This window comes from Nicotiana tomentosiformis, chromosome 3 (genome assembly GCF_000390325.3).
Source record: "Nicotiana tomentosiformis chromosome 3, ASM39032v3, whole genome shotgun sequence".
Classification (NCBI taxonomy): Eukaryota; Viridiplantae; Streptophyta; class Magnoliopsida; order Solanales; family Solanaceae; genus Nicotiana; species Nicotiana tomentosiformis.
Window position 1 is genome coordinate 53,220,217 of NC_090814.1, and position 14,986 is coordinate 53,235,202.

A 14,986-nucleotide genomic window follows, 5' to 3' on the forward strand; every position below is an offset into this window, starting at 1 on the left:
TTTCCATAATTTACTTGCAGAAGTTTCCTTTGTGTATGGATATTTCTGCTCTCTAGCAAGGTAGGATCGAATGGTACCGCAAGCAACACGATTGATAATTTTCCAATCTTCTTCTCCAATAACATCTGGCTTCTTTTCTTCAATGGCAAGATCTAGCCCTTGTTGAAAAAGAACATCTAGAACCTCGCCTTGCCACATCCCAAAATGTCCTGACCCGTCAAAAATTTCTACCGCAAATTTCGCATTTGACACAATTCTTGTCATAAGCGAAGATGCCAACGATGACGTATTATTGACACTTGATGTAGATTCTTCTTGTTTACTGTCTCCCATTTTGACACAAATATTATTTAGTAGCTGACGACACAAATCAAGATTATTTCCTTTCTGGTGTGGAAGATCAGACTAAGCTGCAACCACAGAGCATACTCAGATAGAACCTTGACTCAGTTACCAAGATAGATCTTTTCTGATGTGGAAGATCAGACTATGCTGCAACCACAGAGCATACTTAGACAGTACCTTGGCTCTGATACCAATTGTTGCGGAAGCCAAATGTATATAGTGTGAATGAGTCACAACTACTATACCAAAAATTATGACAACCACTAAATAATAAACAAGACAATAAGACAACAATAAAAGAACACCAGAATTTACGAGGTTCGGCCAATTTTGCCTACTTCCTCGGACACAATCAATATTTTATTCCACTCTAAAATTACAAGTGAAATAATACTAAAGAGAGAAGATACAAATGCCTTAAGAAGATAAAAGGCAAATGAAAGGTGTATTTAAATCCTAAACATTAGGCCTCCTTTTATAGGGTGAAATTCTCATTCAAAATTGTCATCCACCGATGTGGTACTTTTGCCAATTTCAACATTAATTACTTCTCAAGGTTGCTAAGAATTCCAAATAGTTGGAACTATACTCTGACATTGTTGTCCTACTCTATTTACATATAATCCTTTTTCAGGCTTTAAAAACTAGCAAGATAGCATTATAAATCTAAAAGCTTCCCCTGGCACTTCCTATATATTCAACTGTAGTAATCCATTGTACAAGAATGGAGATTACTTCGGTATTCATAGCCTTGGCATGGCTTCTAGCATTAGCTATTATTTCAAAAGTTATCAACCATCTATGCCCCAAAACAAAGCTACCACCAGGACCAAAGCCATGGCCAATTATTGGCAATTTGAACCTTATTGGTTCAATCCCACGTGAGTCTTTGCACAATCTCTCACAAAAATATGGAGATCTAATGCACCTAAAGTTCGGTTCCAGGCCTGTTCTGATAGCATCTTCCCCAGAAATGGCGAAAGAGATTTTGAAAACACATGATGCCATCTTTGCTTCTCGCCCTGCATTAGCTGCTGGTAAGTACCTTAGCTTTAACTACTCAGACATGTCATGGGCACCTTATGGTGCAAAGTGGGGCCAAGGTCGAAAGATCTACATAACCGAGATATTTAATCCCAAAAGGCTTGATTCCTTCAAGTACATTCGTGTTGAGGAAGGGAGAAATTTGATTTCTCGTCTTTTTGCTCTATCAGGAAAGCCAATTTTTCTCAAAGACCATTTACCTCAATTTACACTTTGCACTATAAGTAGGATGGTTATGAGTGGCAAGTACTACTGTGATAAGTCAGAATCTAATGATACAATAGTGACACTCGAAAAATTGCAATGGATGCTAGAAGAATGGTTTATCCTTGGTGGGGTGGTTAATATCGGGGATTGGATACCTTGGCTTAATTGGCTTGACTTGCAAGGGTACGTAAAGCGAATGAAGGCTTTGGAGAAAACCATGGTAGAATTTCACAATTATGTGCTTGAAGATCACAAGGCTAAAGCAAAGGAGAATTCTCATCCAACGGACATGGTTGATGTCTTGTTGCAACTAGCTGATGACCCTAATCTGGAAGTTAAGCTCACGACCAATCATCTAATGGGGTTAATCCTCGTAAGTATATCCTTTTTCTTCTTTTCTTTTGGACTTATTGTTAGTATGGTGCGACAACTAGAGTACTAAAAGATTGACCATCTTTTTAAGGCTTTTACCCACAACCGCATATATTACATGAGTACTTTGATAATTCATCACTATTTTTTTTCTTAAACCTAAAAGCTTAATATAGGGTTGATCCCAGTTTTATTTTCTCAATTTTAACATATTATACAATTTTCTATTATAGCTTATAAAACCTTCAATGTATTTATTTGTACTTGCATTTTCATTGTGTTATAAATATAAATACCAGGATTTGTTGGCCGGTGGAACAGATACTTCAGCAACAACTGTAGAATGGGCATTTCAAGAATTAATGAGGAACCCAAAGATCATTGAGAAGGCAAACCAAGAACTTGACAAAGCCATTGGGAAAGAAAGATGGGTAGAAGAAGAGGACCTTTCCCAACTACCTTATATAGAAGCCATAATCAAAGAGACATTTAGACTGCACCCTTTAACTACATTACTTGCTCCGCATTACTCCATTGAGGACTGCAATGTTGCTGGTTATGACATACCAAAGGGAACAACAGTATTTGTAAATACATGGTCTTTAGGAAGAAATCCTAAGTGTTGGGATAGGCCAGAAAAATTCATTCCAGAAAGGTTCTTAGAAAATGACATTGACATAAAGGGACAAAACTTCACACTGCTCCCATTTGGTTCAGGAAGGAGGAGGTGCCCCGGATATAGTCTCGGGATTAAGCTTGTTCAGACAACGCTGGCTAACTTGTTGCATGGATTCAACTGGAAATTATCTGGAGATATGAAGCCAGAAGATATAAGCATGGAGGAAATTTATGGATTGACAACACACCCAAAGAAGCCGACATCTATGATCATGGAACCAAAACTTAGCCCCCATCTTTATTAGTACTTTCTTGAGTACTTATCAATCTTGATCGGTGTAACTTGTACTAGCGTTCAACATTCTACTCTACTTCATGGAATAATTCATAAAATTGCTTCGTTTTTCCTTCTTGTTCCACCCTGTAAAAACTACTGCATACATAAGCTAGAGGTGATGAATCTGCTTTGAAAAGACTTAGTTTTACAAGTGTACTGGCCAAGAGGAAGGAAATGTTACAAGAATAACCTAAAATTATATGGCCCGTTCATATGGACCCTTAGAGATGGCAAGCTGATCACGCCCAACTACGCCTTATAAAAAGGACTAAGCTGTCGTTGCAAATTTATTCCGGTTAATAAGTCCGGAGTCAAATCCCACAGGGAATTCACCTATCAAACACAGCTACTAGACTCGCACGAACTCACACAATCAATCTTCAGAAATAGTTAAGTAACAATTTGGATGTTTACTAACTAAATATTACGTAATGAAAGTGCAACTATTAATAACTAACTACTACGGTTTGTAGACAAGAATTGGAATGATCTAAGGTTGTGATTTCCCCTATTGTCAGAATCCTTTTCGCTACGTCCTCTATAAATTTTCCTAGGACTTTTCTATCGATCATGAGCACTCTAACTATCGTAACTGTCTCCCGAGTAATTACCATAATTTACTAGACATATTCTCCCGAATTACGCTAGTTGGCATTAATTATGGCTCACTCGGATCGGACCAAGGTTTCGTTATCCCTAATCCCACCTTTAAACCCTTCGTATTGATCCCTCATATATGTTAGGAGTGATGTTGTTCAACAACTACCTAAATATGCACTCTCTCCCGAGTAATACACACTAAATAGACACAGTCGATTGAGGTCCCTTCAATCAACAACAATAATAATATAGTTAAGCAAATAGAGAAAATACAACGGCAAATCTATATTAATGTAACATGAAAATCATCCTCCAATAGGTTCCATCAAAACCCTAGATTAGAAGTTTAGCTACTCATACTCATAGTCACAATATCCAAAGTATTTTGCATAATTAAATTACAAAGTAAGGATAAAGGGATGTAAAAATCGATGAGTCTAACTCCCAACGGTTGTTCCATGAGCTATCATTGCCTCTAGTTGCAAAAGTGCTCAAAAGTGGCGTTTTTAGGTCTACTTATATGTGTAGGAAAAAACCTAAATGTGTAGGCCAAGTCCTAGTCAAACCAGGAGACAAAATAAGTTTTTAAAACTCGGAATGTGCACGCCCAGACCTGGCCTCGCGAGGTCTACCGCCAGCTTGAGCTCGCCCCAGGCCTGGCGTCGCCAGCTCCAATGCCTGGTGGACCTCGCTTTACCCTTCTCTTGGCCTGCTCTAACGCGTGTGAAAGGCCTGGCGTCGCCTGCTCTAATGCCCACTTTAGGCCTGGCTTCGCCAGTTTCCTCATTCGTAGGCTGGTCACTTCTTTCTTTCTTCTTTTCAGTTGTTTTCGAGCACACTTTAGACTTTAGAATTTTCTTTTGCTCTACTTTCATCTCCAATTCACCTATACACAAAATAGACCCCGTTACGCATAATTAAAGTGTAGTTTATCATTAAAGCATATAAAATGTAAGGCAAATAATGTACGGAACTATGGAATTATAGTCACATAAATACTTCACACTTAAACATTGCGCGTCCTCGTGCAATCAAACCACACTTACAGACACAACCTCACTAAGCAATTCCCTTAACTCATTACACCAAGAATATTTAAAATAGTCGAAGCACCAAGGTGTAACATCCTCGCCTCAAGATTTGACTCACAATTACCATGACTTATTCACAATTCACTTACTTACTCTAACATGGAGGTCAACGATATTACCCTTTATTTATGAATCACGTGACCTCACCCAACGAAGAGCTCAATTCCACACACAATGAATTTTAAGAACGTAGGAACTCAAGATAGGAAAAATTCACTCGATCTCAGAAATAATATTCATATGCCACAAATGATGCATCATAGGCTTGCCCGTAGTGTAATACTTTACTAATCAAGCTCATTTAGTATAAGATCAAGTAGGACTTTGACTTGTTGTAATATAGGCTACGGGTCGGGTAGAATTCATTTGGATATAAGTGACTGCACCTCCCTTAAGCACTTTAATACATACACTTTAACATTCAAGCCCATACTTATGTCAAACCAAAACTCCACCTTAACTTCACTTTATATTATCCCTTACTTCTTTAAGCACCAGTATATCACTAGCCACCACCATCAAGAATTATTTTTCTTACAATACAACTATATATATATATATATATATATATATATTTAACGATGCACCTTTCTCCTTATTTCAATTGTTCCACTCAAAAGCCAACCCACCACCCCACACATTAGCTTTTTCATAATTCATCACAATTCAAGTGCTCTTGATAGGTGACAAGGTTCAAATATATGGTCGATTCAAACAAAGGGGTACAACTTGTAATGTGGTTACCAAAGAAATAGGATTATAGGCTCAAAGGGGTTAACTACGATACATAACTTTTAGGTGGGTAAACTATATATATCTGGCTTAACAAAGAAACGCATCACTTCCTAGACTGAACAAGACTACTTTTTCGCTTTGCACACACACGGGACAAGTTCTAGACACCAAATGCAATGCACACAATACATATAAAAACTCACATAGACATGGCACATAACTCACTCAGGATTGGTTTCATCGCGACACTCCGGTCCAAGCAGTTACGCAAAATTAAGAATCTATGATTTAAGGTACTTATACTAGAGTAAAAAAACACCCGAGCCTAAGCGTCACAACCATAGTACTAACTATTCTCTAGGCATAACAAAGCTAAGAGATATTGTTGCAATTGAATGCATAGCCTCGTGGTTCCTACTCCTAAAAATTAAAACTAACTACACCTGGTTCAACTAAAAGTCGTTGGAAAAGAACCGCGGCCCAAAAAAAACCAAGGGAGAATTACTACACTACCTACAAGAAAAAAAATCTTTTTGGTATTTTTCCTAGACTTACTTCCCTCAAGAAAATTGTCTAGGAGATCCATCATCGGGAAGAGTCCAGTTTTTCTATATATATTTTTTACTTTTTTTTTTTTGTTTTTTTTGTTTTTTATTTTCTAACTAAAACAAATCGCTAAAATAAATTCTTAAAACAAATAACTAAAACAATTATCTAATGAAAACGATACTTACTAAAATAATAAAAACAAGAAACTACAAGTAATTTCTACAAGTCCCCACCCCACACTTAGATCATACATTGTTCTCGGTGCATGCACAAATTGACAAAATAAGAAACATGAGTAGGGTGCACGGAAACTCCCTGATCAAACTGCGTCCTCATCCTCTGAGGCTCTCCACTCTTCAGCATGTGCTTCCTCCTCCTCATCATCATCGTCCTCTTCATTTGACTGCTCTGGCTCGGCCTCAGACTGCTCAAGTGTGTTGATATCCTCATCATCAGGAAGTCTGTAGCCATCACCTATCCCAACCAGCTGTTGGGCATGAGCATTGAGCGGGTACCGCTGCTCCAATAAGGTCATATCCTCAGATGTGTCCGGCCGACCTCCTATCCTCAGTTGCAAATCCATCATCCTATAGAGATGGGCCATAAAACTATCATCACGAGCATTGTGCTCGGCCCCTGTCAAAGATGTCATGGCAGTCTCTTCTTTCAGTAGGAGACTAGTGATGTCCGTTTGTCGTAGGGGCTGATCGATGGTGTGTCAAACTCTAGCTCCTCCGCAACCTCCTCGTGTCTTAAGAACTGATTTAGAAAATTGGCAAATGGCATACGATCGACCTTCTTACTCATTCTGACTAAAGACATCTGGTAGCGGATCAGATGACCCGCATTCACCCTTTGACCCATCATGAGGAAGTAGAGCGCACAAGTCCTCTCACGGCTAATGAGTGTGTAATGATTGCACGGTAGGAGCCGTGCATTTATCAGTTTAAGCCACACTTGAGCCTCCAGACTTATCTTCTTCTTGGGGAACCTCTTGTGTTGATTTGTTTTCTTATCCCAGACCCATGTTATCGTAGAATCGACACCACAAAGCGTGTGTCTCATATCTCTATATGTAGGCCGGCGAATGAAGTGGTACAATGGCTCCACAGGAACATCTGGAGCACCTAAAAAGTTACATATGGCCGCGGTTGTAAAATCTATCAATCGTCTATGAATTGGCATCATCTGTTCAGTATCATGTGGATCAAACCCTGCATAGAATTCTCGGACTAGATTGAGATTAATATCCCCTGTGTTCTTGAATACATAGCTCAACCCTAAATCCCGGATGCCCCTCCAAATTGCCTGATATTTTGCTTTCAAGTTGCGTTCATGGATGACTGCTTCTGGGTGTACATATTTAGGCCTACAACGCTTGTACCAATCCTTAGTGTGTGAGGGTATGTTGTTGATGACAAACTCTCGTTGGCCTTGGGGTTGTGGACGCATGGCTGCTACAGCTGCCACAACTTGTGCTCCACTTAGATTGGAGGTAGCTTCTCCCCCATTTGTCTTCTTTGGGGGAGGTGTGGAGGTCACCTTTGCTTTAGCCGGAGCAGTGGAAGTAACCTTTCCTTTGCCGGTGTATTTTCTTGGAGGCATAGTCGTTCCTACACAAGTAATCATTAATCAGTTAAAACTGCATTACGATATGACATGCATGATCTTGCCCAAATTCCCGAGGTTACTCAGACTTCACCTCGTATTTCTTAACATGAGAGTCAAAAAATAGCACATGGGTGCTTCCTCTGATTTTGAAGCATCGGGCTACCAGTGAGGCACTCCACACTTAAGATCTTAATATGGTGCGAGACTACATAACATTAGTCTATTAATCCCGGAGACTCGGGCTCCAATGGGGACCAAGGAATAACATTGAAGCATTATACCAAACACTTAGCATGCACTAGTGCCATAGGAGTGCTTGTAGAGGTAAGGGATTGCCTCACCCTCCCAAATCGGCTTGGGAGTTTCTTACTACCACTTGTTTACACAATAACAACACCATTCCTATAGGGTGGGGACACAGAAATAGAATATTACAATGAAGAACAACCTCAAATTTTGTGGCTAATTTCATACCTTCATCCAACTCGAAATTGAGAAAAAAAGGAGATAAAAATCATACCTTAGATGTTGTAAGATGTGGGCTTTTCCTTTTGACTGTTGTTTCCAGTGAATGGAAGAGGAACAACTTGCTTTACTTCAATGGGGTTGGGATGGGGATGGATGGAAGTGTATGTGCGTGAGTGTTTTGTGAGGAGTATTTTGTGAGGAGTGTAGTGATTTAGGTTAGGGTTTTAGTTTATGTTAGTTTGGGCGTTTAAGTTAGAGTCCAACAAGGGAGGGGTTAAAAGAAATAAGGGACAAAAATTAAAATAAGATGAAGAAAACTACTTAGCTGGCGACGCCTGCCTAAGTACATGGCCTCAACCCATGCGACGCCAGGCGAGGCGAGCTCAATCGCCAGCTATACCTAGCCTCAGCCCTAGCGAGGCGAGATCTATCGCTAGCTATACCTGGCCTCAACCCTCACGAGGCGAGCTCCCCCGCTTGGTTTCCTTCATGTTGCGCGAAAACTCTGCTCGTCCTTCCCAAAATCACCTGCAAACTTGTTAGTACCTAAAAACGAAAAGAAATATTCGAATAACACTAAAAAACAACTATGAATTGGGTTGCCTCCCAACGAGCACCTTAGTTAACGTTGTGGCATGACGGATACAATAGTACAATGGGTTGCCTCCCATGAACTGCATAATTTAACGTCACAGCACGACGCCGGTGAGCGCATTTAATGCTCTCTCAATGTTGGTGGCGCTAGCAAATGAGTCACTGACACTACTTTCGCGTCATCCATGCCCAATTCTTGCCCAAAATCACCTGCAAACTTGTTAGTACCTAAAAACGAAAAGAAATATTCGAATAACACTAAAAAACAACTATGAATTGGGTTGCCTCCCAACGAGCACCTTAGTTAACGTTGTGGCACGACGGATACAACAGTACAATGGGTTGCCTCCCATGAAGTGCATGATTTAACGTCATGGCATGACGCCGGTGAGCGCATTTAATGCTCTCTCAACGTTGGTGGCGCTAGCAAATGAGTCACTGACACTACTTTCGCGTCATCCATGCCCAAATAATGTTTTAACTTGTGCCCATTGACTCTGAATATGCGAGAGTCATTTTCTGCAGCAATATCTACGGCACCAGTAGGGTGAATCTCTACCACACGAAATGGTCCTGACCATCTTGACTTTAATTTGCCCGGAAATAACCTCAATCTTGAATTGTATAGTAATACCATATCTTCGGGGTTTAAAACTCCACTTAAGGATGTTTTTGTCATGCATTATCTTCATTCTCTCTTTGTATAGTCTTGTGCTCTCAAAAGCGTGGTAGTGAAACTCATTAAGCTCGTGCAACTCTGTGACTCTACTTGTACCCGCAGCTTCTATATCGAGATTAAGCTGCCTCTATGCCCACAAATCTCTATGCTCCAACTCCACTAGTAAGTGGCATGCCTTCCCAAACACCAATTTATATGGCGACATGCCAATCAAAATTTTAAAAGCGGTACGATAGGCCCAGAGTGCATCATCTAATTTTCTCACCCAATCCGTTCTTGTAGCATTCACAGTCTTTGTCAAAATGCTCTTTATCTCGCTGTTTGTGACTTCCACTTGCCCACTCGTTTGTGGCTGATATGGGGTGGCAACCTTGTGGCGTACATCATAGTTTTCTAACAACTTTGCGAAGGCTCGATTACAGAAGTGAGTGCCTCCATCACTGATTATTTCCATTGGAGTGCCAAATCGGGTGAATATATTCTTTCTCAAAAAACCAATTACCCCCTTTGCATCATTTGTAGGGAGCGCTACAGCCTCCACCCATTTTGACACGTAGTCCACAGCTACGAGTATGTACTTGTTGTCGTATGAGCTAATGAAAGGCCCCATGAAATCAATTCCCAATACATCAAACACTTATACCTCCTGAATTGAGTTCATAGGCATCTCATGTAGGAGCGAAATATTCCCAGTTTGTTGGCATTCGTCACAACCCTTCACCCATAAGTGTGCATCTTTGAATAATGTCGGCCAGTAGAAGCCCGACTCCAGCACTTTAGCAACTGTCCTTACTCCCCTGAAATAGCCACCATATGGTGACGCGTGACAAGCCTGCAAAATAGAATATTGGTCTATCTCGGGGATACATCTCTAAATCATGTTACCAACACAAATCCTGAATAGATAGGGCTCATCCCAATAATACGTGTGACAGTCACGAAAGAACTTTTTCTTTTGAATAGAAGAAAGGTCATAGGGAACAATACCGCTTGCCAGGTAGTTTGCAATGTCTGTATATAATGGCGCTACCTCAAGACTCGTGGCTAGTAATTGTTCATCCGGGAAAGTCTCCACAATCTCTTCCCCCTCAACCTTCTTTTCGGCTCCTTCCAGCCTCGACAAGTGATCAGCTACTTGGTTCTCCATTCCCTTTCGGTCATAGATTTCTAAGTCAAATTCTTGCAGAAGTAGCACCCATCGAATCGGGTGCGACTTTGACTCCTTCTTATTAATTAGGTACTTGAGAGCAACATGGTCAGTATAAGTAATTACCTTCGAGCCTATCAGGTATGACCTGAATTTGTCAAATGCGAACACCACTGATAGAATCTCCTTCTCGGTCATTGTGTAATTTAGTTAGGCACCACTCAAAGTTCTACTTGCATAATATATTGGATGCATGACTTTGTCTTTGCGCTACCCGAGCACTGATCCCACAACATAGTCGCTTACGGCACACATCAGCTCAAATAGTTGCTCCCAGTCAGGTGCAACTATGATAGGTGTTATCACCGGTCTCTTCTTTAATTCCTCAAAAGCTACCATGTAGTCATCAGAAAACACAAAAGGGTGAGCTTTTTCAAGTAATTTACACAGGGGGTTAGCAATTTTGGAAAAATCTTTTATAAACCATCTATAGAACCCGGCATGGCCAAGGAAACGTCTTATTGTTTTGACGGAAGTGGGTGGTGGAAGCTTTTCGATCACATCAACATTTTCACGATCTACCTCAATTCCCTTACTCGACACTTGGTGCCCCAAGACTATACCTTCCTGTACTATGAAATGACACTTTTCCCAATTGAGTACCAGATTAGTCTTGACATATCTTTTCAACACTCTTTTCAAATTCCTTAGGCAATCATTGAATGAGTCTCCCACCACCGAGAAATAATCCATAAAGATCTCCATGATGTCCTCTACCATATCAGTGAAGATGACCATCATGTACCTTTGAAATGTGGTGGGTACATTGCATAGGCCGAACGACATCCTCCGGAAGGCGTAAACGCCATATGGACAGGTGAATGATGTTTTCTCTCTATCTTTCGGGGCAATGGATATTTTATTATACCCCGAGTATCCATCCAGAAAAAAAAAGTGGGACTTCCCGACCAATCTATCTAGCATTTGATCAATGAACGGCAAGGGAAAATGGTCTTTTCGGGTGGCCTTGTTCAATCTTCTGTAGTCCATACAAATTCGCCATCCCGTGACTGTTCTTGTTGATATCAACTCATTGTTCTCGTTTTGCACTAAAGTCATACCACCTTTCTTAGGCACACATTGGACTGGGCTGATCCAGTTGCTATCGGAGATGGGGAAAATGATCCCCGCATCTAACCACTTTATCACTTCCTTTTTCACAACTTCCTTCATGTTGGGGTTCATCCTTCTTTGATGTTCTCTGGAAGGTTTGTGGCCATCTTCCAGTAATTCTTATGCATACAGAAGTCCGAGCTGATCCCCTCAATGTCTGTAATGGTCCAACCGATTGCAGTTTTGCACTCACTCAATACCTGCAAAAGCTGTTCTTTCTGTACATCTAACAAACCAGATGAGATAATAACAGGTAAAGTTGAGTTAGGTCCCAAGAAAGCATACCTGGGGTGAGATGGTAGCGATTTCAATTCCAACTTTGGTGGCTCTTCTATCGATCGCTTAGCTGGAGGAATATTTCTTTCTTCTAAGTGCAAAGAATCAAATTCGAGCTCTCTTTTCCAAACCCCTTGGCCTTCAAGAGCCCGCACCCACTCCGCCAAATCTTCTCAATTTACTTCATCTAAGTTCAAGAGACATGCTGCTAAAGGGTCCTTATCGTTCAAGGTCTCATCTTCCTCCTCCAAAATTACATCCACGGCTTCTATTAGAGAGCAGTTAGCAAATTCACTTGGTCGCCGCATAGATTTCTGCACGTTGAATGTTATCTCTTCATCATTTAGTCTCATTTTGAGCTCTCCAGTTTCACAGTCAATTAAAGCTCTCCCAGTGGCCAAGAATGGTCTTCCCAAAATTATGGGAATCTCCTCGTCAACCAGGCAGTCTAGAATGACAAAATCTGTTAGGAACACAAACTTCCCAACCTAGACTAATACATCATCAAGGATACCAGAGGGCCTCTTCACTATCCGGTCGGCTAGTTGTAGTAACATGGGCATGGGTCTAGCTCTTCCTATGCCTAACCTTTTGTAGATAGCCAATGGCATCAAGTTTATGTTTTCCCCTAAATCACACAAGGCTTTAGCAAAATCATAGTTGTCTATCGTGCATGGGATTGTGAAACTCCCTGGGTCTGATAACTTCTCAGCTATGGGTCTCGTCACGACTGCACTACAGGTCTGTGTCAATGTAACAGTGGACAGGTCATGGAAGTCGAATTTTCGAGACATTAAATCTTTCATCATTTTGGCATACCCAGGCATCTCTCGCAACACATCAATCAGTGGAATGTTCACTTGTATTTGTTTCAACATCTCCATGAATTTCTTATATTGCTCGTCCTTATGATATTTTGCCAATCTCTGCGGGAATGGTTCTGGAGGTCGCTTCTTTCCTGTTAATTGAATTTTATCTTGCTCAGGCACTGCTTCTACTGTCGTTTCTTGTGCTACCTCAGTCTCCTTCGCAACCTTTCTTTCTTTGCTTGTGCTCTCTTGTGCATGTTATACCGTCACCTCAGTTAACCCTGTTGATTCATCGATCTCAGTGGGTACTGGCACAAGTGTTTCAGTAGGTCATCTTTCGTGAGAAATATCTTTCTCCAGATCTATGTCTCTACCATTTCGTAGACTCACTACCATAAGCTGTTTCGGGCCCTGATCTTTTGGATTGATTTATGTGTCTGCAGGTAACGTCCCTTGGGGACGATTGTTTAGAGCCAAAGAAATCTGTCCTAATTTAACCTCAATACCCTTTATCGTTGATTCATGTGAGTCCACTCTGTCTTTCATTTTTTCGGTGGACCCAATCAGTTGTTGCAGCATTCTGTTGTTGCTGTCCAGCATTCCCTTAAGTTCAGCAAACCCATCCCCTTGTCTCATAATCTATTTTTGTTGAGGTTGTTGATAAGCCAGCTGCTGATTTTGCTGGTTGTAACCTTGTTGCCTTTGGTAAGGCACCACTTGACCCTGTGGTCGCATAACTCCAGGATTGTTGTTGTTATTGTACTTCTGCTGTGCTGGTCTATATTGTTGATTCTATTGACCCCAATTCTAACCACCTTGCCTCTGTCCCACATAGTTGGCTACATAGTTCATATCTTCGTGATAGTGATGGTTGTCACCTTCCACACTCCACGAGCATACATAAGGTTGGTTAATGCATAGGTGTACATAAGCCCCCATTAGTTATGTCAACTATGTGTACCTGCTACTTCTGACCTGATTCATCAATTATTTTTAGTGAGGATACTCATTTGCGTCATTAGAGTAGCCATATTTTTGGCTATAGAGTTGTTTGGGTCCAAAGCCACATCGTGAACTACAGGAGTAATCGTAGAGTCTCTTGTCATCCATCTTGAGTTTTGAGCCATTTTATAGAGTAGGATCTTGCATTCTCTGAATGATTTGCTCAAAAATGCTCCACCCGCTGAAGTATCAACATTAGCCTTTAAGTTGTCTGCCAATCCCATGTAGAACCTCTGCCCCAACATTTTCTCTGGAATGCCATGATGTGGACAATTAACAAGCATACTCTTGAACCTCTCCCACATTTCTTGTAGTGTTTCTGTTGGTCTATGCCTGAAGCTAAATATCTCACCAATTTATTTGGTAGTCTTATTGGGTGGGTAGAACTTGTTTACAAATTGCTTGACTAATTCCTCGCACGTAGTGATGGAGTTTATCGTAGAGTCTCACATTAGGATCTTGCATTCCTGTCACCGAGAATGGAAACAATAATAGTGCATCCGGTGTCACATTAGGTTGCCTTTGTGTGACACATATCGACAGGAAATTTTTCAGATGTTGCTAAGGATCTTCAATGTAAGACCCTGAAAATAGTCCATTGTTCTGCAACAAATGTAGCATGTTGTTTGTGATTTGAAATGATTTCACTTGTATTTGAGGGACTGCAATTGCGGTCACCAGATTTTCGGTTGTGGGTTGTGCCCAATCATACAAGGCTGCTTCTGGAACAAGAGGCTCCACACCCTGATTGTTCGGGTCATTATTTCTGTTATTTGAATTTTCTATTACATCATCCATGTCTAGTTTGATTCGTTCTGTTGAGTTCTATTGTTTCCTGTCCTTCTTGTTTGCACGATTCAATGCCTTGAAAACTTTTTCAGGATCTGATAATGCTTCAAGCAATTCACCAGTTCTCGAGGAGTTCCTAGGCATGCACCTGTAACACCCAAGACTACAAACGTTAAAATTTCAATGTATTTGGTTTACAAACAAATGAAGAAAATTGACTACACTAAGTATTCTAGGAATTCTTTTAGCTGCAATTAATACACCGTTAATTATCCGGCAATGACATCAAAATTTGATCACGCCCAACTATGCCTTATAAAAAGGACTAAGCGGTCATTGCAAATATATTCCGGTTAATAAGTCTGAAGTCGATTCCCACAGGGAATTAACCTATCAAACACAGTTATTAGACTCGCACGAACTTAAGCAATCGATCTTCAGAAATATTTAAGTAATAATTTGGATGTTTAGTAACTAAATATTACGTAATGAAAGTGCAACAATTAATAACTAACTACTACGGTTTGTAGATAAGAAATG

The 14,986-nt window shown here is 40.6% G+C and overlaps 2 protein-coding genes across 2 annotated transcripts; one reads left to right on the forward strand and one right to left on the reverse strand.

Annotated features, from left to right (window-relative positions):
- Positions 1-877: 877 nt before the first annotated feature.
- On the forward strand, positions 878-2,992 carry LOC104117381 (trimethyltridecatetraene synthase-like). The gene is made up of 2 exons (XM_009628434.4): positions 878-1,969; positions 2,268-2,992. The coding sequence occupies exons 1-2, from the start codon at positions 1,070-1,072 to the stop codon at positions 2,889-2,891; spliced, it is 1,524 nt and encodes a 507-aa protein (XP_009626729.1). The 5' UTR covers positions 878-1,069; the 3' UTR covers positions 2,892-2,992.
- An 8,646-nt stretch (positions 2,993-11,638) lies between these two features.
- On the reverse strand, positions 11,639-12,730 carry LOC138907820 (uncharacterized). The gene is made up of 3 exons (XM_070198436.1): positions 12,361-12,730; positions 12,029-12,309; positions 11,639-11,788 (listed from the first exon to the last, which is right to left on the reverse strand). The coding sequence occupies exons 1-3, from the start codon at positions 12,728-12,730 to the stop codon at positions 11,639-11,641; spliced, it is 801 nt and encodes a 266-aa protein (XP_070054537.1).
- Positions 12,731-14,986: the final 2,256 nt, after the last annotated feature.

Excerpts from the sequence above, each read along its gene's own strand:
- LOC138907820 (XM_070198436.1), bottom strand. The coding sequence starts at position 12,730 with ATGGAGATGTTGAAACAAATACAAGTGAACATTCCACTGATTGATGTG. Across the intron at positions 12,310-12,360 it reads GATAGTGAAGAGGCCCTCTG|ATTTTGTCATTCTAGACTGC; the intron begins GTATCCTTGATG and ends TGTTCCTAACAG. Across the intron at positions 11,789-12,028 it reads GTCTCTTGAACTTAGATGAA|AAAGAACAGCTTTTGCAGGT; the intron begins GTAAATTGAGAA and ends TTAGATGTACAG.
- LOC104117381 (XM_009628434.4), top strand. The coding sequence starts at position 1,070 with ATGGAGATTACTTCGGTATTCATAGCCTTGGCATGGCTTCTAGCATTA. Across the intron at positions 1,970-2,267 it reads ATCTAATGGGGTTAATCCTC|GATTTGTTGGCCGGTGGAAC; the intron begins GTAAGTATATCC and ends TATAAATACCAG.